At 45.4% G+C, this 22,664-nt stretch overlaps 2 protein-coding genes across 2 annotated transcripts in view; both read left to right on the forward strand.

Annotated features, from left to right (window-relative positions):
• LOC125108183 (signal-regulatory protein beta-1-like) overlaps positions 1–22,664 on the forward strand; it is a 154,163-nt gene that overhangs the window by 69,365 nt on the left and 62,134 nt on the right. The window lies entirely within an intron of this gene.
• Positions 10,100–21,104, forward strand: LOC125108192 (tyrosine-protein phosphatase non-receptor type substrate 1-like). The gene is made up of 5 exons (XM_047743641.1): positions 10,100–10,178; positions 10,910–11,263; positions 16,560–16,913; positions 19,917–20,024; positions 20,549–21,104. Exons 1-5 carry the CDS (start codon positions 10,109–10,111, stop codon positions 20,569–20,571), a joined length of 909 nt encoding a protein of 302 aa, XP_047599597.1. The 5' UTR covers positions 10,100–10,108; the 3' UTR covers positions 20,572–21,104.

The raw sequence follows: 22,664 nt of genomic DNA on the forward strand, positions 1-22,664 counted from the left end.
TCTTTGCAGATGATATGATACTATACGTGGAAAACCCAAAAGACTCCACTCCAAAAGTGCTAGAACTTGTACAGGAATTCAGTAAAGTGTCAGGATATAAAGTCAATGCACAGAAACCAGTTGCATTTCTTTATACCAACAACAAGACAGAAGAAAGAGAAATTAAGGAGTCCATCCCATTTACAATTGCACCCAAAACTATCAGATACCTAGGAATAAACCTAACAAAAGAGACTAAGAATCTATACTCAGAAAACTATAAAGTACTCATGAAAGAAATTGAGGAAGACACAAAGAAATGGAAAAATGTTCCATGCTCCTTCATTGGAAGAATAAATATTGTGAAAATGTCTATGCTACCTAAAGCAATCTACACATTTAATGCAATTCCTATCAAAGTACCATCCATTTTTTTCAAAGAAATGGAACAAATAATCCTAAAATTTATATGGAACCAGAAAAGACCTCGAATAGCCAAAGGAATATTGAAAAAGAAAGCCAAAGTTGGTGGCATCACAATTCCGGACTTCAAGCTCTATTACAAAGCTGTCATCATCAAGACAGCATGGTACTGGCACAAAAACAGACACATAGATCAATGGAACAGAATAGAGAGCCCAGAAATGGACCCTCAACTCTATGGTCAACTCATCTTCGACAAAGCAGGAAAGAATGTCCAATGGAACAAAGACAGCCTCTTCAATAAATGGTGTTGGGAAAATTGGACAGCCACATGCAGAAAAATGAAATCGGATCATTTCCTTACACCACACACGAAAATAGACTCAAAATGGATGAAGGATCTCAATGTGAGAAAGGAATCCATCAAAATCCTCGAGGAGAACACAGGCAGCAACCTCTTCGACGTCAGCCGCAGCAACATCTTCCTAGGAACATCACCAAAGGCAAGGGAAGCAAGGGCAAAAATGAACTTTTGGGATTTTATCAAGATCAAAAGCTTTTGCACAGCAAAGGAAACAGTTAACAAAACCAAAAGACAACTGACAGAATGGGAGAAGATATTTGCAAATGACATATCAGATAAAGGGCTAGTGTCCAAAATCTATAAAGAACTTAGCAAACTCAACACCCAAAGAACAAATAATCCAATCAAGAAATGGGCAGAAGACATGAACAGACATTTCTGCAAAGAAGACAACCAGATGGCCAACAGACACATGAAAAAGTGCTCCATATCACTCGACATCAGGGAAATAAAAATCAAAACCAACATGAGATATCACCTCACACCAGTCAGAATGGCTAAAATTAACAAGTCAGGAAATGACAGATGCTGGCGAGGATGCGGAGAAAGGGGAACCCTCCTACACTGTTGGTGGGAATGCAAGCTGGTGCAACCACTCTGGAAAACAGCATGGAGGTTCCTCAAAATGTTGAAAATAGAACTACCTTATGACCCTACAATTGCACTGCTGGGTATTTACCCTAAAGATACAAACGTAGTGTTTCGAAGGGGCACGTGCACCCGAATGTTTATAGCAGCAATGTCTACAATAGCCAAACTATGGAAAGAACCTAGATGTCCATCTACAGACGAATGGATAAAGAAGATGTGGTATATATACACAATGGAATACTATGCAGCCTTCAAAAAAATGAAATCTTGCCATTTGCGACGACGTGGATGGAACTAGAGGGTATCATGCTTAGCGAAATAAGTCAATCGGAGAAAGACAACTATCATATGATCTCCCTGATATGAGGGAGAGGAGATGCAACATGGGGGGTCGAGGGGGTAGTAGAAGATAAATGAAACAAGATGGGATTGGGAGGGAGACAAACCATAAGTGACTCTTAATCTCACAAAACAAACTGAGGGTTGATGGGGGGAGGGGTTTGGGAGAGAGGGGTGGGGTTATGGATATTGGGGAGGGTATGTGCTATGGTGAGTGCTGTGAAGTGTGTAAACCTGGCGATTCGCAGACCTGTACCCCTGGGGATAAAAATATATGTTTATAAAGCTGTAAAAAAAAAAAAAAGGAAAAAAGAAAAAAGAAAGGATGAATACCCAAGTTTTGTAGCAACATGGACGGGACTGGAAGAGATTATGCTGAGTGAAATAAGTCAAGCAGAGAGAGTCAATTATCATATGGTTTCACTTATTTGTGGAGCATAACAAATAGCATGGAGGACAAGGGGAGATGGAGAGGAGAAAGGAGTTGAGGGAAATTGGAAGGGGAGGTGAACCATGAGAGACTATGGACTCTGAAAAACGATCTGAGAATTTTGAAGGGGTGGGGGGTGGGAGGTTGGGCCACCAGGTGGTGGGTATTGTAGAGGGCACGGATTGCATGGAGCACTGGGTGTGGTGCAAAAATAATGAATACTTTATGCTGAAAAAATAAAAAAACTAAAAAAAAAAAGAAAAATAAATGTAGGAGAGAATGCAAAAAAAAAAGTATTGTTAAGATAAACTAGTTAAAAAACATTAAAAGAGGAAAGAGTAAATTAAAAAAAAAACTTTGCATAAGAAAAAATAAAATTTAAAAAATTAACTTTGCAAGACTAAAGAATCATGGGAAGAAAGACATGAATTCCATGCTTTGCTTTCTCCTCCTCTGGAATTCTGCTGTTCTCCTTGGTAAGTGAACTTGGTGGTGGCTGGATTTCTTGCTGATCTTCTGGGGGAGAGGCCTGTTGTAGTGATTCTCAAGTGTCTTTGCCTGAGGCAGAATTGCACCACCCTTAACAGGGGCTGGGTTAAGTAATCCACTAGGGTTTGCTTTTGGGAGCTTTGTTCCCTAAACACTTTCCGTAGAGCTCTGGAGGACGTGAATGAAAATGACGGCCTTCCAATCTCTGGTCCGGAGGAGCCAAGAGCTCAGGGCCCCTCAGTGCGTCCTCGGAGAAAAGCGCTCAACCACTTCTGTCTCCCTGGCCTCCATCTGTGCTCTGAGCTCACCCAGCCTGTGACCAAGCATCTCTGTACTGGCACACAGCCCTACCTGGAGTCTCCAAACCCATCATATCCCTGCACTCTTCCAGGGGTTTTCCCCTGATCTTGTGGGGTCTCTGCTCACAGAGCAGTGGCCTAACTGTGCCATGGATCACAGTTAAGGTACCCCTGAGTTGAGAGCTCACTCCTCAGCTCTGTCACTGTAGCCAGCTTTCCCGCTCTATTACCTGTGAGCTCTGTGAAACTCAGACACCCCTGATCCTTCTGTGACCCCGTGGGAACTGAGACCACGCTGTCCCCGTGTGGGCTTGACCCCAGCTTAGCCTCTGGAGCAATGTCCCTCGGTGGAACAGACTTAAAAGTTTTGATTTTGTGCTCCATTGGTCCGCTGCTTGCCGGGAGCCAGCCCCTCCCCTGCAGTCTATCTTCCTTCTTTGGATTCACTTCTTTGCTGGTCCTACCTTTCAGAAAGTGGTCAATTTTCTGTTTCTAGAATTGCTGCTCTTCTTCCCTTTGATCTCCTATTGGAATTGTAGGTGTTCAGAATGGTTTGATAAACTATCTAGCTGATCTCCTGCTACCTGGTGTCATCTCATCCTGCTACTTCTCTGCCCTGGCCAAGTGATTTTTGACAAAGGTTCCAAAACAATTCAATGTGGAAAGGATCATCTTTTCAACAAATGGCCATGAAATAATTAGATACTAGTATGTTAAAAAAAAAAGACTCTTAACTATTTCTTTACACACAAAATTTAACATTGTCCTTTTCTATTGTGTATGATACTCACCATACAGTACATCATTAGTTTTTGATGTAGTGTTCCATGATTCATTGGTTGCATATAACACCCAGTGCTCCATGCAATCCATGCCCTCCTTAATACCCATCACTGGGCTCACTAGTCCCCCTACCCTCCTCCCTTTTATAACCCTCTCTTTGCTCCCCAGAGTCCATAGTCCTCTCCCCTCTGATTCTCTGCCCCCTTCATTTTTCCCTTCCTTCTCTTAATGTCCTCCATGCTATTCCTTATGTTCCACAAATAAGTGAAGCCATATTGACCTTCTCTGACTTATTTCATTCAGCATAATCTCCTTCCTAAAATAATATTACCTAATATCAATATTACTGAACAACACACACACAAATACTATGAACAATGGTCAGATGGATCATACCTAAATATAAAATCTGAAATGAGAAAGCTTCTAGAAAAAACTGTGGGGGGGCACAAAACTAAATCTTTTTGATCTTGGGTTAGCAGACAGTTTATAGATAAGACAGGGGAAACAGAATCGACAAAAGAAATCATTGATCCATTTGACTTCATGAAGTTTTAAAACTTTTATTCTTCAAAAGTTACTGTTAATAAAAAGAAAAGGAAGGTTACTGACTGGGAGAAAATAATTGTCACGTGAAATCTAATGAAGGACTTGGATCAGGGACAACTGCCTGTTTGTACTAATCACATTTATAATCAGTGGCTTCTTTCAGGCTGAGATGTCAGAGAGAAGTGATTGCAGCTTGGACCTGAAGGCCGGCAGCCATAAGGCATTTACTGTCTGGCCCTCTAAGAAGAAGTTTGCAATGGCTGAGAGAATATTAAAGAACTCTAACAACAAAGCAGCAAGAAGATGGACAATCACATTTTTATGTGCATAAAAAAGATTTCATCAGAGCTCCACTGAAGAACATATATTTGCATCAATGAGAGTTTTGCTGGTAATATATATATGTATATATATATGTGCATATATATAGTATATATATATATATATATACACTATATTATATATATGTGTATATGTGTATATATATATGTGTATACTATATATGTGTATATATAGTATATATATACTATATTATATATATAAATACATATACATATATATATAGTATCAGCATACATATATATATATGTGTGTGTGTGTGTGTGTGTGTGTATTTATTTAAAAACTGCTCTGTCCCAATTAGAACAACTTTATAATATGTTTTGATACCTCTTTTGGGCAAAACTTCCCACTTCGTCTTCTTGTTCAGAACTGTTATGGCTCTCCTTGGCCCAGATCCAAGTTAGAATCACTTTGTCAGCTTTCATCAAAAACCCTCTTACAATTATGCTTTGATTGCTTTCACTTTGTATAGCCATATGTGCAAATTGACATCTTTCTGATACTGAGTTTTGCCACTCACGGACATGAGGTGTTTTAGGTTTTTTTATGATGACTTTCAGCTCACCAGTTTACAGGGTTTTTTAGTCCCATGATGTGCTTATGCATCCGTACAGAGAGCTATCTTTAATACTTCTGGTGTATGGAATCTTTAAAAATTATTTTTTTAATAACTTTTTTAATTTTTTATAAACATATATTTTTATCCCCAGGGGTACGGGTCTGCGAATCGCCAGGTTTACACACTTCACAGCACTCACCATAGCACATACCCTCCTCAATATCCATAACCCCACCCCTCTCTCCCAACCCCCTCCCCCCATCAACCCTCAGTTTGTTTTGTGAGATTAAGAGTCACTTATGGTTTGTCTCCCTCCCAATCCCATCTTGTTACATTTACTCTTCTCCTACCCCCTCAACCCCCCATGTTGCATCTCCTCTCCCTCATATCAGGGAGATCATATGATAGTTGTCTTTCTCCGATTGACTTATTTCGCTAAGCATGATACCCTCTAGTTCCATCCACGTCGTCACAAATGGCAAGATTTCATTTCTTTTGATGGCTGCATAGTATTCCATTGTGTATATATACCACATCTTCTTTATCCATTCGTCTGTAGATGGACATCTAAGTTCTTTCCATAGTTTGGCTATTGTAGACATTGCTGCTATAAACATTCGGGTGCACGTGCCCCTTCGGATCACTACGTTTGTATCTTTAGGGTAAATACCCAGCAGTGCAATTGCAGGGTCATAGGGTAGTTCTATTTTCAACATTTTGAGGAACCTCCATGCTGTTTTCCAGAGTGGTTGCACCAGCTTGCATTCCCACCAACAGTGTAAGAGGGTTCCCCTTTCTCCGCATCCTCGCCAGCATCTGTCATTTCCTGACTTGTTCATTTTAGCCATTCTGACTGGTGTGAGTTGATATCTCATTGAGGTTTTGATTTGTATTTCCCTGATGCCGAGTGATGTGGAGCACTTTTTCATGTTGTTATTATTACGGGTTTGCGACTTCTTTATAAGAATGTAATTGAGTTTTGAACATTGATCTTCTATCCATTAAGCTTATCACACTCAGACTAATGTATGGGCATTCCCTTCTGTGTAATTCTTACAACATCAGTCATCTCACCTAGATTAGTTTTTACCTTCATTAAAGTTACACATGCACACGCTTCATCAGGCAAATAGTTCTATACTTTCTACGTATGAAAACTGGAATCTCCCAACCTCCCACTATTTTCCACCTCCCAGAGGCAACCATTTTCCACTCTTTTAATTGATAATTTTTAACTGATTCTTCCAGATTCTATACCCAGATCTCATAGAGCATGCATATATTTTCTCTTCTTGACTTCTCACTCGTGGGCATTATTCACTGACTTCCCACTCTGGATGATGGGGATGCCATGCTCTGTTACTATGGAAACCACACCACATGTGTGTATTTCTACCCTACCCCCTTCATATTTTAAATTTAGATAATGTCATAGTTAGTGTCCACATTATAATGGCAATGACATTTTGTTTTATACTCAATCCTTTTTTCCTTCAAGATTTTATGTAAATTAGAGTTAGTTTACATATAGTGTAGTGTTCATTTCAGGGTAGAATTTAGTGATTCTCCAGTAACATATGACATCCAGTGCTTATTACATCAACAGTCTCAACTGTGTAACATTCCCAGCTTTTGTGTGTGTTGATCTGCTCATGTGTATTTTGGGTAACCACTACTGTATTCAGGGTACAGAACAATACCATGGTCCCAGAGCTCACCCTTGTGCTAGCTTCTTTTAGTGACAGCCAGCCCACCACCCAAACCTCTGGCCCATGCCAATATGTTTTCTATAACTTCGAGAATATTGTGGAAGTGGAGTCCCACAGTATGGACATTTTGAGAGTGATTATTTTTACTCCACATAATGCCTTTGGAATCTCACAAGTTTTGCACATGTAAATAAGTTATTCGTTATTATTGCTGTGTAATATTTCCTGCTGGAATACACCACAATGTGTTCAACCGTTCACTTATCACTGGGTATTTTGCGTGTTTCCAATTTTTTTCCATTATGAAAAAAGCTGCTCTAAACATTCGTGCAGAGACTGTGTGAAGCTATGGTCTTCATCTTACTCAGATAAATGCCTGGGAGAGTGATCTCTGGGACATAAAACCCACTTCCTCTCTGGAAAGAGGAAGAAATGGTGCTTTTTGTTGGAGGTAAGCACATACAACTTCTTTTTTAAAGATTTTATTTTTTTTTAAGTAATCTCTACAGTGAACTTGGGACCCAAATTCGCAACCCCAAGACCAAGAGTTGCTCGCTTCACCAACTGAACCAACTATATACCCTCAGCAAATACAGCTTCTGAAGTCCATACTGCACTGTGCATTTGGGCTAAGTTTACTATTCCATAAATAAAGGGTTGGAATAGGGAGTCATTTCTGGAGCTGACCTCATTTGACCCCCAAATCTCTTGGGTCCTGATGAACCCATTTCTTTCTCCAGCTTAGTAGCTCTTAGTGGAAGCTGGTGCAGAATGAGGCCACAAGCCAACCACCCCCAGATGGCCAGAGCTCAGGAGATGGGACACAGCCCCCAACTGCAGATCCTTGTTGGCCTGGGGCTCCCAATTAGAGAATCACCAAGAAGACCTCAAGATGGGGGGAGGGGCCCAGTGCAGAAAACAGAGCCCTAGGCGGGCAGGAAGCATCATTTCTGCTGGGCCTGTCCACTTTCTCTGAAACAAAAGAAGAACTTCTTCCGAATTTTTTCTTGTAATTGAGTTCCAGTTTCAAAGCCCCATGGTCTGAGAAATTACAGGCAATAATCTCAGTCTTTTGGTATTGGTTGAGAACTGATTTGTGACCCAGTATGTGGTCTATTCTGGATAAAGTTCCATGTGCGCTGAGAAGAACGAGTATTCCATTGGTTTAGAGTGGAATGTTCTATATGTATCTATGAAGTCCATCTGTTCCACTGTGTCATTCAGTCCCCCTCAAGGGGGTGGGTTCTGAGGAAACCGGTTTTTTCAGGCTTTTGTTCTCTGGAGGTTTTTATGTTTGTTCACCTTTTTTTTTTCCCTCTCGCCTTGACAGCTTTTGATGGTTTTTGTAGGTTTAGAGGAAAGCAAACTGCACCCTGACCTCCCTCTCAGAGAGAAGCCTCAGTCTGTTCTTCTGTGGGTGTTGCAGAGCCCATATAAATCCCACCTTGGCTGCTGGCAGAGCAAGTTCCAAGTCCCGATCCCTGGGGAAGCAGGATCTTCTGCTTGTACCCAAAACCACGGCAGCAGCGGCGGCTGTCTGGGCAGCTCCAGACCGCCACTGTGTCATTCAAAGCTCTTGTTTCTTTGTTGATTTTCTGCTTAGATGGATCTGTCTGTGGCTGAGAGTGGAATGTTGAGATATCCTGTATTAATGTTTTATTATCAATAGGTTTCCTTATTTTGGTTAACAGTTGCCTTTTATGGTTGATTGCTCCCATGTTGGGAGCATAGATATTTACAATTGTTAGATCCCCTTGTCAGATAGACCCTTTAAGAATGATATAGTGTTGTTCTGTATCTCTAACTACAGTCTTTAGCTTAAAATCCAATGGATGAAAGATCTCAATGTAAGACAGGATACCATCAAAATTCTAGAAGAGAGCATAGGCAGTAACCTCTTTGACATCAGCCACAGCCACTTCTTTCAAAACACATCTCCAAAGGCAAGGGAAACAGAAGGAAAAATGAACTTTAAGGACTTTATCAAGATAAAAACTTCTGTACAGCAAAGGTAACAGTCAACAACAACAAACAGACAACCCACGGAATTGGAGAAGATATTTGCAAATGACACTATAGATAAAGGGCTGGTATCCAAGATCTATAAAGAACTTCTCAAGCTCAACCCCCAGAGAACAAATAATCAAGTCAAAAAATGGGCACAAAACATGAACAGACACTTCTCCAGAGATGACATACAAATGGCTAACAGACACATGAAAAAATGTTCATCATCATTAGCCATCAGGAAAATTGAAATCAAAACCATATTGAGATATCACCTTAGACCAGTTAGAATGGCAAAAACTGATAAGACAAGAAACAACAAATGCTGGAGTGGTTGTGGAGAAAGGGGAACCATCTCACACTGTTCGTGGGACTGCAAGTTGGTACAGTCCCTGTGGAAGACTGTGTGGTGGTTCCTCAAAAAGTAGAAAACAGAGCTACCCTTTGGCCCAGCAATCGCTCTACTGGGCATTTACCTCAAAGATACAGATGTAGTGAAAAGAAGGGCCACAGACACCCCAATGTTCATAGCAGCAATATCCACGATAGCCAAACTGTGGAAAGAACCGAGATGCCCTTCAACAGATGAATGGATAAAGAAGATGTGGTTCATATGTACAATGGAATATTACTCAGCCATCAGAAAGGGATACCTAACTTTTGCATCATCATGGATGATGTGGAGGAGATTATACTGAGTGAAATAAGTCAGAGAAAGTCAACTCTCATATGGTTTCACTTATTTGTGGAACATAAGGAATAGCATGGAGGACATTAGGAACAGGAAGGGAAAAAAAGTTGGGGGGCGGTATCAGAGCAGGAGACCAACAATGAGAGATTTGGACTCTGGGAGACCAACAGAGGGTTGTAAGGGGTGGGGAGTGGGGGGATGGGTGAGCACGGATTGCAATGGGACTCCGGGTGTTATACGCAAATGATGAATCATGGAACAGTACATCAAAAACTAATCATGTACTATATGGTGACTAACAAAACATGATTATAATTAAAAATTAAAAAAAAAAACAAAATGTAAGAAGAGGCCCCTCTCACCATGTGAGGCCTCTCTGCCTGATGTGTTTCACAATCCAGAAGCAGATCACTGCCTCACAACCCTGTTACTGCGTCATAGATGCTTCCTTCCTCTTCTATCACAAGTGGGGCGGGCTGTTCCTCCCCACAGAACAAAGGCCCCATCACCCTAGCACACACATTTGCAGAGAGCGGGACCCTCAGGCCTCCTCAATGTGGGCCCCTGCCTCTAGACCCTGCCCTCCTCCTCACCTGCTGCTGGCTCTGCTGTTGGGACTCACAGGTGAGCATTGTCTTGAGGGAGATTCCCCATTCCCTGCCTCCTAAACCTCTTCCTGTCCTGGGCATTTAGGGCCTCCAGGTAAACACAGGTGTGCTACCCACCCCTCCGCAGAAGCCCTGCCTGGTAGCTATGACTGTACTCCTGACTTGCAGATGGGGAAACTGAGGCAGAGAGAGCAACCAGCTCAGTGCCACCTACTTATGTCAGTGGAGCTACTGGGGTTCATGTTCAGCCCACTCAGCTCCACAGTTCATCTTGTTAACCATGTTATGCTGACTGGCTCCTCAGTGGAGGCCATGTGCGGAAACATCAGAAACAAATAGAAGGAGAGACATCCCACATCACACGCAGAGGTCTCCCGAGTTCCACTGTGCTGCGTGTACTCATAAACTCTTGTTAATGATGTGCTGCATGTTCCTAGGTGCCAAATAGTTACTGAAGTTTAACATGTACTATAATTTCACTTAATGAGTTTGTGTTTCTCGATGTCTCCAGAGACTAGCTAGTCACCAAGGCAGGAAATCCAGCTGAAAATTCAAATGGGTCAGAGCAACATCATTGAGCCTCTCTGTGTCTTTGTTTCCTCAGTTGTGATGGGATCTCCCTTTACAGGCTCGGGGTGAGGGCTGCTACCGGTTGCACTCTCTCAGGGAGCTGTTGTGCATAAACATGTGAGGAGACGCTAAGGATTAAGGCAGGATGACTAGGCAACTGCTCTGTTTTCCCTCCAGGTGTGGCCGGTGAGGCAAGGCTGCAGGTGATCCAGCCTGACAAGTCAGTGTCTGTCAAAGCTGGACAGACAGCCACTCTGCACTGTACCATGACCTCCCTGCTCCCCTCTGGGCCCGTTCAGTGGTTCAGGGGGACAGGGCCAGGCCGGGAGTTAATCTTCAGTTACAAAGGAGGCCACTTCCCCCGAGTAACAAATGCTTCAGACACCACAAGGAGAAACAACATGGACTTTTCCATCCACATCAGTAACATCACCCCAGCAGACACTGGAACCTACTACTGTGTGAAGTTCCAGAAAGGGACCCCTGATGTGGAGTTTAAGTCTGGACCAGGCACTCTGGTCACTGTGAGCGGTGAGTATAGCCTAGGCCTCCTTTGTCCCTGATTGTGATAACAAGTCAGTAAGAATGCCCTCCGTTGTCTGACCAACAGCTAAGAATCAGGCGTTGTGGTGGGTGTCCCCGACTTCAGCCCCTTCCACGGATCAGGGAAGTTGAGGCCTGGAGAGGTCCTGTTGCTTGCTCAAGGCCCCTGACAAATGGTGGGAAAGTCTAGAACCCCAGTCTGTGGGTCCACAGTTCTTGCCTTTTGCAATCCCGACCAGCCCTCTAGTTCCAGGAATGAGGGACTTACAGTCTGAGTGACTAGCCCAGTCACATGACCCAATCTTACTCCTGCCTCCAGAGAGTGTCCCCTCCATGTGGCTGACTCTTCTCGACTCAACACTCACTGAGCACCTGCTGTGTGCAGGCTCTGGTCTGCATGCAAGGGAAGCAGAAAACAAAACAGGGAAGGGCTCCTTTCTCATGAAGCTCACGATCCCTTCCCTTTCTGTGGACGAATGCACCCAGGGCAGGGAGGTGGGATATGTATCTCTTTCAATGTAGAAGAATCACAGTGAGAAGAGGTATAAACTCACTGTTTATGCTGAGAGCCCAGGATGGAAAAGATGCCAGAGGCTGGGCATTTGTTGTGGGTCTGTGCAGGAAAGCATCATGCAATTCAGGGACTGACTCACATAAGAGTACTCAATCTCCCCTCAGCTCTTGGACATAGGCATGTGGGTGGTTTTATCCTGACTGTGCAGTTGTTACAGGAATTCCCAGTCGTACCCACCTTGCCTGTGCACCAGCACTAGTAGGTGGCTCCAGCACTGGGCATATCTGTTCCTCCTGGGAGAACTCTCCTTCCTCTTCCCCAAGCTGCCCACACAGGGGATACCCTGGTTGAGAATGGATGAAGCTGGAGGGACCATCTCAGCCCATTTACAGATGAGGACACTGATCACGGATCAGCAGATCCGGCCTGAGCAGGGAAGTGAGCCACAGCCTGACTCACAGCCCTGCTCTCTGCACACTCACTGCGCTGGCCAAAGTGGGTGAAAGTGCCCACCCTCTCCTTGAAACTCTTGTAAATCTAGTATGGTTCTCTTTTTCAGCAGTAAACATTAAGAAAACTTGGGAAGAGGTGGGCTAGCTTTGAACCCCCAGATCAGACAGGTATGCAAACATCTGGTGAAGTGTCAAGCCTGTTCCTGGAGGACATGGCTTCTCACCTGTAAGAGCCTCTGGAGTCTTTCCCCTGATATGTGGTCATGCTTCTTCACTGAGCAGCCTGGGGCACCGGCCTGGACAGAGCAGAGGGGCCCCCGCAATCCCAGCAACACCGGGCACCCCATTCCTGGCTCTGCAGACTAAGGATGACTGGGAAGCACATCCTGGAGGGTGTTTGGCTCCGTGAGCAACAGTTCATATTCTAGACTCAGCCGTTGGGACCCGACATCTTCCCTCTGTCGTCGAGTCAACATGTCTGGACACCTGGAGGGACCCCTCCCCATAACCGCTTGCAGTGAGAATGTCAGATGGAAAAGGAGGGTGGCTGTCACTGTCGGGCTGGAGAAGGTGGGATATTTGCTCTGTTGTGGATGAAACAGCTGGAGGCGACAGGAAGTCCCTCTGGGATGCAATGAGGAGTGAGGAGGAGCCCGGCTGTGCTCGGACCAAAGGAGCTTGGCTCCTTGTTGAGGAAGAGACAGAGACCACCCAGGGGGAGTTTCCCCACAAAGTTGTCTTTATTTTACAGGTAAGGGATCACAGGGAATAATTTCCAAATCGATGATACTGAACAGGGCCAAGCAGGCTCTATATATTAGGGCTGGAGTTGAATATTCAGAGGGGGATTTTTTTTCTTTCTTTCTTTTTTAATCATTTTATTTATTTTCAGCATAACAGTATTCATTGTTTTTGTACCACACCCAGTGCTCCATGCAATCCATGCCCTCTCTAATACCCACCACCTGGTTCCCCCAACCTCCCACCCCCCACCTCTTCAAATCCTTCAGATTGTTTTTCAGAGTCCATAGTCTCTCATTGGGGATTTTATCACTATAATGAGACTGAGGTTACTGTCAGCCACTCTCTGATTCATCTGCTCTTTTCCATCTGCATTTCCAATGATAAATTCCAAGCACAACTGCTTGCATTCCCTTACTTGTCCCTTCCTGCAACCCTGTGTGGTAAGAGAGGGAAGGAGAAATGCCTCCTGTCCCATGTCACAGAGGAGCCACACTGTGCCATGGCAGTGCCTGCAGTCAGCTGGGCAGCCTGGTTCTGGCTTTCTTGGGGGTTCTCTGTCCCCTGCACAGACTGCTGCACACCCTCTCTGACCTCAGGAGGGTTTGCAGGGAGGCAGCTAGGAACGGTTGATGCCAACAGTCAGACCGATCAGAAATGACCTTCCTGTGCCCAGATTGGTGGGGAGTCACCTGGCAGAGAAGACAAGGTGCAACTTGAACTCGAGCCTGAAACTGCACCTGGGTCCTGGCCTTGACTCAGAGTTCAGTTCTGGAACCTCAGGGCCTCCTCTGTGGGAATTGGAGAGGACAATGCCTTCTGCACACTATCAGAAGGGGAGCGGGTTCTCCACAGCACCTCATGCGTATCCTGAGCACTGATGTCTCCAGAGTTCCACTGTTCTGCGTGGACTCACAACTCTTCTTAATGATGTGCTGCATGTTTCCTAGGTACCAAATTGTTACTGAAGTTTAACATGTACTATAATTTCACTTAATCCTCAAACAGTCTTTACTAGCATGCTGGGCCACACTGTACATATACAGGGAATGCACTTACCTCTGTGTGTGTGTGCACGTGCCTGCATGCATAGGAATGGGCATAGGGAAATGTACACACATGCATGTGCACACACACATGGGATTTTTGAAAACTCTTTGCTTTTTCTCCTCATAATGTAGCCAGTCTACGTGAAATGCACATTAGAACGATGTTTGGATCCCTATCTCTGAGCTACTCACCCTCTTCTTTAATTCTCTAAACCTACCTCTCACCCCTCACCAAGCTCTTAAATTAAAAACAAGCTTCTCTCTTGGTAAAATGAGTAGAACCTTGTGCATTACTACCTTGGCAATGGCTCCATGCTGGATTCAGTGGTGAGGAAAGAAGGGGACACAAAATCAGAGACTCCTGCCTGTGTGATCTGCATCTGTAATTATATCCATTTTCATATCACGATCCCCATTATCTGGTGTCCACTGATGCCTCTGTGCCTCAGGAAATCTCATGAGTGATAACTTTCTAAATTCCTGAGCACTCACCATGTGCCACACACACACCTGGAAATGCCTATGTCCATTATGTCATGCAATCTTTGTATCCAAGGTAGACATTCCTGTCACCCCTACCTTGGAGATAAGAAAAGAAGGCACAGAAAGGGCCAAGGTCACTGAGTATAAGTGGGAGATCTAGGATTGGAACCTAGGCAGTCTTATTCTAAATCTCACAGGTCTAACCATTGCTCTTCTCAAATCCAATGACCCCACTTCCATCCCATGAGATTTCTGCAGATCTTCCAATCACTGTGGAGAAGAGGGTGGTATGGTGAAGAACGTTTGTAGTTCGCTTCTCTCAAGTGCTTCTGTATTCTGGGTATACGCAAGTGTTTGTTTCCTCCAAGTCATCTATGTGGGAAACTTGGCTTCTGATATAATGTCCTGAGAAATTCTCCACTGAAAATAGACTTCATGGTCTCCGAAAGGGATCACATTGGGCAATTCACACATTATAAAAATATATACCTACTAGGCGACAAGAACAGTTATATTAACATAGGGCATGTTGATGAATAAAAGAGACAAAGTAGTTGCCCTTGTAGAAGTTGTATCATAGTGGAGGAAAGGACAGGAAAAAATAGATGCAATAAATCAGTAAATAACAGAGGTACAGAGAGTGATGAACATTAAGGAAAAAACATGACAGTGCAGCTGGATACAACAATGGGAGAATTGCTAGGGTGGGATGTATTTAAACAGGCAACCTGGAGCAAAGATTTTAAGAAGGTGGGGGAGTGAGCCATATGATTTTCTCGGAGAAGAGCCTTCCCAAACAGCATGGGAACAGCATGAGAGCAGAATCCTCTTGCTCTGTTCAAGGATTCAGGATTTTATTCTGAATAAAATGGTACCTATGCAAGGTTTTGAAGACAGAAGTGACACAATCTGACATGAGTTTCCTTCTAGCATTTGGTTGAGAATGGAGGACCACAGGGCATAGAGAGAAGCAGCTAGAGCCCTCAAGAGCTCAGTGCATCCATGAGAACAAGGAAAAGTGGTTTGCAGCAGGACAGCAGTCAGCAGAGAAAGGAGAGAGAGGTCAGACTGTGGGTGCCTGCAATAGGGGAGCCATTAGGATGTCCTGGTGCATAGGAATTGAGGTGGGAAAGAAAGGCATCCAAGGCTCAGGACCAAGGCATCTGGGAAAATAATGGTGCCTCTGCTGAGATGTGCAAGGATATGTAGGAAACTGAGTTCATTTAGGATATGTTAGCTGTGAGAGGTTTACTTCTAGCTAAGAAAAAGTTCGAATGGTGTTTGGACCTACAAAGCATAGCTCAGAGGCAAGGCCTGTGCCAGAAATAGAAATAGGAAGAATATAGATACACAAATGGTAGATTTTTTACCTTTCCTTGGCTCCTCATGACTACCTGATCCTCTTCCGTCTCCCCTCCCATTTTCCCTCCACGTCTCCCTCCATGGTGCATTCCTGTTTCTTCCCCTTTTCCTCCTAGCAGTTCAGTTTCCTGACCCTAGTCTTCTCCAGACCTAGAAACCAAAGTACATGATGTTCTTGGCACACACAGGACATGCCTGTAATAGCTCGTGCCCTCCTTAGGAGGCATGTTTGGTTGCAAGTACCGCTAAGTGCATGGGTTTTACCAGCTCACACTCTGCAAGAGTGAACCACAAATTTCCTTCCTGAGGAGTAGGTAAGAAATGGAAAAGACACTGGGTATATGTGTGGTGCACCAGCAGCCTGCTTCTCTGATTTCTGTCCCTGCCTGGTTTTGAGGACACTTCACGTAAGAAGGAAAGGGTTACTGTTTTTCAATGTCTCCGGAGATTAGCTAGTCACCAAGGCAGGAAATCCAGCTGCAAAGTCAAACCTGCTCTGTGCCACATCACTGAGTCTCTCTGTGTCTTTGTTTCCCCCATTATGATGGGGTATCCAGTTACAGGTTTGGGGGAAGGGTTGCTCACGGTGTGCACTCAGTCAGGGAGCTGTTGTGCATAAACACATGAGGAGATGGGCAGGATCACGGCAGGATGAGTAGACGACTGCTCTGTTTTCCCTCCAGGTGTGGCTGGTGAGGCGAGGCTGCAGGTGATCCAGCCTGACAAGTCAGTGTCTGTTGCAGCCGGACAGACAGCCACTCTGCGCTGCACCCTGACTTCCCTGCTCCCCACAGGGCCGGTTCAGTGGTTCAGGGGGACAGGGCCAGGTCGGGAGTTAATCTTCAGTTTCAAAGGAGGCCTCTTCCCCCGAGTGACAGAGATTTCTGACCGCACAAGGAGAAATAACATGGACTTTTCCATCCACATCAGTAACATCACCCCAGCAGACACCGGAACCTACTACTGTGTGAAGTTCCAGAAAGGGACCCCTGATGTGGAGTTTAAGTCTGGATCAGGCACTCTGGTCACTGTGAGCGGTGAGTATGGCCTGGGCCTCCTTTGTCTCCTGGTTGTGACAACAAGTCAATAAGAATGCCCTCCGTTGTCTGACCAACAGCTAAGAATCAGGCGTTGTGGTGGGTGTCCCCGACTTCAGCCACTGCCACGGATCAGGGAAGTTGAGGCCTGGAGAGGTCTTGATGCTTGCTCAAGGCCCCTGATAAATGGTGGGAAAGTCTAGAACCCCAGTCTGTGGGTCCAAAGCTGTCGACTTTTCCAATCCTGACCAGCTCTCTGGTTCCAGGGTTGAGGGACTTACAGTGCGAGTGACTTGCACAGTCACATGACCCAGTCTTACTCCTACCTCCAGAGAGTGTCCCCTCCATGTGGCTGACTCTTCTGTACTCAATACTTACTGAGCATCTGCTGTGTGCAGGCTCTGGTCTGCGTGCAAGGGAAGCAAGGAATAATATTGGCAAGGGTTCCTTTCTTTTTTTTTTTAAACAATTCTTTATTTAAAATTGTTTATTTATTTGACCGACAGAGATCACAAGTAGGCAGAGAGGCAGGCAGAGAGAGAGGTGGAAGCAGGCTCCCTGCTAAGCAGAGAGCTCGATGCGGGGGCCGATCCCAGGACCCTGGGATCATGACCTGAGCCAAAAGCAGAGGCTTAACCCACTGAGCCACCCAGGTGCCCCAAGAGCTCCTTTCTTATGAAGCTCCTGTTCCTTTCCCTTCCTGTGGATGAATGCATCCAGGGCAGGGAGGTGGAATATGTCTCTCTTTCAATGTAGAAGTATCACAGTGAGAAGAGGTATAAACTCACTGTTTACACTGAGACCCCAGGATGGAGAAGATGCCAGAGGCTGGGCATTTGTTGTGGGTCTGCTCAAAAAGCATCGTGCAATTCAGGGACTGACTTTCATAAGAGCACTGAGTCTCCCTCAGCTCCTGGACATAGGCATGTGGATGGTTTTATCCTGATTGTGCAGGTGTTATAGGAGTTCCCAGTCGTACATCCCTTGCCTGGGCACCAGCGCTAGTATATGGCTCCAGCCCCAGGCAGATCTGTTCCTTCTGGGAGAGCTCTCCTTCTTCCCCAAGCTGCCCACACAGGGGATGCCCTGGCTGAGAATGAATGAAGCTGGAGGGACCATCTCAGCCCATTTACAGATGAGGACACTGAGGCTCAGCAGATCCGGCCTGAGCAGGGAAGTGAGCCACAGCCTGACTCACAGCCCTGCTCTCTGCACTCACTGTGCTGGCCAAAGTGGGAGAAAGTGCCCACCTTCTCCTTGAAGCTCTTGTAAATCTTGTATGGTTCTCTTTTTCAGCAGTAAAGATTAAACCTAGCCGGTTAGGTTTGAACCTAGGCTAGGTTTGAACCCCCAGATCAGACAGGTATGCAAACATCTGGTGAAGTGTCGAGCGTGTTCCTGGAGGACACAGCTTCTCACGTGTAAGAGCATCCGGAGTCTTTCCGCTGTTGTGTGGTGTTGCTCCTTCACTGAGCAACAGTGAACTTCTCCTAAGTCCCACAGCTTCTCCCCCAACAACAGCCACCCAATCCATAGTTCTTGTAATTATCACATCATTTGCAGAATGGCAGGATAATCCCCTCCTCTGCTTACACCAGCCCAGGTCACCACGGTGAGGTTTCAGCAGTGACAAGGACAGGGCAAGCCAGCACCTACCTGCTCTACCTCCCACAGGGCCGGGGGCCACATGACCAGCTGGCAGATAGAGACCTAGGTCCAATTGTGTCCATTAGAGCTGGCTTTCCAGACCCCAAGCAGACAAACTCTGCACATCAGGTGACCCGTGAGGGAGACTCTCAGATGACATGAGAAGAGAGAAAGCTCACTGTGTGTTGCTGCCCGATCCACCTGTGTGAGAGCGTGAAGGAGACAGGACTGGCAAAGGGAGATGTTGACACAATTCAGCACGGCAAGCCTCAATTACTAACAGAGAGGTAGCAAGGTGAGTGCTGTTCATGAGTTGTTTTAAATGGAGAGGATTGGCTTAGCCTCTGTACCCTCACTTCCGCCAGCCTTCTGTTGCCGGCTCCCTTCTAGAAACAGGGGCAAACATGGGCAATACAGCTCTTTCACCTCAGAAAAAGTCCAGGGGCCCCACCCAGAAGAGACCTGCCATCTTTTAACATGCCAGTGGCAAATATGATGAGAACCTACTCTTTCCTTTAAGATTACTCTTTATATTTCAAAAAAATATTTGGATTCTTTAAATTCAAATATAAAACCATAAATGGGTCTATGTATAAAGTAAAAAAATCAGAAGCTGTCCTTCCAGATCCAACATTCTATGTCCAACACAAAGACTTCGGCTGACAGTGGCAATGGTGTACAAGTGAGCTGGATGGCGTTTGAAATTCTCCTGAGCATTAGACCGAATTTCCTTGTCTCCCCAGGATATTGTCCAGCCAGCAGGTCTCCTGATGTCAGGTCACCTTAAGGACTGCCTCTTCACCTCTGTACATGGGAATTGTCAAACCGTGTGCATGGAGCAAAGCAGGGCAGCCTTAAACCCACTGACCGTGACATCTGTTCTCACTCCACTTGAGGCCAGGTGGACATTTGGTCCTATGACTCAGAGAGTTTGGCTTTGTCCTGGTCCAAAGACAAGGTCTCAGAGTCCTCCTGCAGGCCAGCAGTGAGAGGTTTCCCTGGGTCTGAGCCACCTCATCTGTCCACCCTCTGTAAACTAGGAGCCTGTTGGCTTATCAGAAAGAGGCTGTATGACCTGCCCCAGTGGGTGTGAGGGCCAATTCAGTAAACCAAACTTACCCATTCCTGAGTGCTCGTTCTCCCCACCTCTTCCCTCAAGAAGGACACCTGGCAGTGAGAAAGGGGTGAGTGAGGTGAGGAACGTCTTACCCCGAATTCAGCCTTGAGCAGGGGAAGAATTCATGAGCTTCAGAGCGTTGATAAGCCTGAGTCACTTCAGATAGAGTAAGTGGAGGACCCAGGGAATGGACTCCAGGGTGGCCCCTCTGATGGTACCTCCTATCCCTTCTTTTCCAGAGTCAAGGCCATTTACTCCAATCCTGATAGCTGTCACCCTGGGTCCGAAGCTGTTGCTGCTCATCACTGTCTCTGCCATCTATGTCCACAAGAAGCGAGGGCCTGATTGTAAGCTGTGGGTCAGGGAGGGAAGGTCAATGTTAGTCCCAGAAAGAGCCAGGTCAGGGAGAGTGTCAGCCCACAGGTCACCCGGGGTCAGTGCTCACCTGGAGTAAAGAACATGTGACACACCTTCTTTGATACCCTTGGGAGTCTCAGGGTTCTGATTCCCTGAGGTGTTGGGGGAGGGGGCATTTAGCCTATAAAAGGTGGGCAGGGTCAAAGGTTATCAAAGAGTGTGGACAGAGTCCTAGGGATTCTGGGAAGGAAGTGGGCAGAGAGGCTGAATGAGAGGCAGCTGGGTGGGAGGATCCCTTGGAGACCATCACTAGATTATAGAGACTAGGGCTCCTTTGGGTTCAAGATGTCTGCGTTTAGAGGAAGGCTGACAGGTGCCAGAGGGCTGCTCTGAGGACAGTTTCCAATGACCCTATGTGGGTCATACTGGAGGGGATGGGGATGGGGGGTCAAGACCAAAGGGAGGAAGCTTAAGTGGCAGCGTCCTCTATCATTGGCTGTCTGTCCTTTCTCAACAGGTGTCCCAAGAGTAAAATAGCACCAAGAACATAAGAGACACATTGGGAACATTTCTGGAATGATGAGCAAATAATCAACTGTGAACATGGGTCCCACAGCTCCTCCCTTCCTCCCCTACTATATGCCACCCTCAGTCTCTGCTCCTTCCGTCCTTGAGGGGCCAAGCCAAAGACAAGGAACAACGAGAAGCTTCCCTAACTCTGCCCCCAAATACCTTGCTTCCCCCTGAGACCTACCTGTCCACAGTCCCTCCTTCTCCTTCTCACAATTCTTGATACCCGCAGAGCTGGGTCTACATACCAGGTCCTCAGCAGAGGCCATGGGAAATTTCTCTGGGCACCTATGTACAGATATCTGCCTGAATGTGAGAAAAGAGTCACATCTACACTTACCAGGTGTCTCTCATTCATCTTCTGGGGACTGTGGCCATGAACTACATGCTCACGTCCATGTTCTTGGGAGTTATTTCTGCCAACTCCCAGACATTCTAGCCTTGGTGAGGTTCTTCACTGGGTCTTAAATAAAATGAATCTCATCCTGGTTTGAAGAAGAGAAGTGATTCTCCTTCCTCTTTGCCTACATGTCCTACTCCTCAGTCCCAGGGACAAGATGCCCTCCTCCCTGTGATGGGAACACTAGCTCTTCTGTCACCTTCATCCTTCCCAGCCCCACTGCTCATGTACATGAGATGGCAGTCCAGAAGCCTGGAGCCATCCTTGGTTTTCTTACTTTATATCCCCTATTCAATTCTGCCTTCAGAATGCTGTTTGCAGTGGCCAGATGGTAAATGTGAAGTAATCTACTCGGAGAAAGGGAAAGAAACCTGATTTGTAGCGCTTGTGGACTTCCATGGTGTCAATACTCCCAATGTGACCAATGGCAAGCTAACAGTGTTTAACAACTTGCTTGTAAAATTCCCGAAAAGCTCTCAGGAGTGAGTGCAAGTCTCCTCCCAAAACCAGTGAGCTCCACCCAGAATCTGTACACTGCTTACCCCAAGCCTGCTCCCTGGTCCTGGCCAGCAGCACTCCTTCCTGGACCATTCTTTGCCTCTTACAGCTCTCCAGCTTCAGCTACAGTGATTCCATAGCAATGGAAGTCAAACTGTGTCATTCCTCTGCTCCTTCCCCCTAAAGATCTGCATGACACTCTCTCACTCTTTTAATTTCTGTTTAAAAGTCACCTTATTAAAAAGTCCCTTCCATAAACCACCCTGTATAAAATATCAAGTCCTTTCTCCTACTCTGTGTTCCCACAGCTCATAACCTAATTAAACTGTTTCCCTAGAACTTTGGATTAGCTGACATGATAAGTGGAGGCAGTGCTCACTTTTCACAGTAGTGCAGGACAAAACACTGATGGTGCAGCCGAAACCACGCAAAGTGATCTCAACAATCAGTGGGAGAATAACAATTTTTCTGTGACCTTTAAAAATGTTTTTAAAACACAGAAAGTTTCCAAATGTCAATTATGAATGTATAGGAAACTGAAAAAACAATAGAACCATTATTTATTGGGTGTATTGTCATTTCAAATATTAGAAACACTGAAAGGGGAAGCATTCTGGTTTTTTTTTTTTTTATAAAGAATCTTCATCAATAGTTTACATAGTGCAAGTCTTCTTCTGATTACATGGTTGACCATATAGGGCCAAGGTCTGAATTACCTCACTTCAGTCTCAAGTGGGATCAGCTTCCAACATTCCATCCCTTGCACTTTCAATGTTTTGGAATCCTTACAATATTAATTTGAATTCTTCTGGCATCACATCCTCTTGGACATTTTCACCCTCCCTCCCACCACCTTCTTCAATGACATGGTAAGCTTGTCTCACTCTGCTCCTCTGGCTGCATATCCACATTCTGGGGACAAGCATCCCTGTCACCATTCCCCTGGTGCCCTCATGAGCCCCACTCGCAATCACTTTCAACACTACCTGAAGCCTCAACTCTTCTCATTTCTCCATCATACTTTCAGCTTTATGCCAATTCCATTTGGCCACTATTCACTTTTGTATAATGTCACCTTGGTCCCTCATTGGGAGAACAGGAGACAACATGACCACCTTCATTGCTGCCTGTGGTAAATTGAGTAACAGAGTCACAGAGAACC

Source organism: Lutra lutra, chromosome 9, assembly GCF_902655055.1.
Source record: "Lutra lutra chromosome 9, mLutLut1.2, whole genome shotgun sequence".
NCBI classification, from domain to species: Eukaryota; Metazoa; Chordata; class Mammalia; order Carnivora; family Mustelidae; genus Lutra; species Lutra lutra.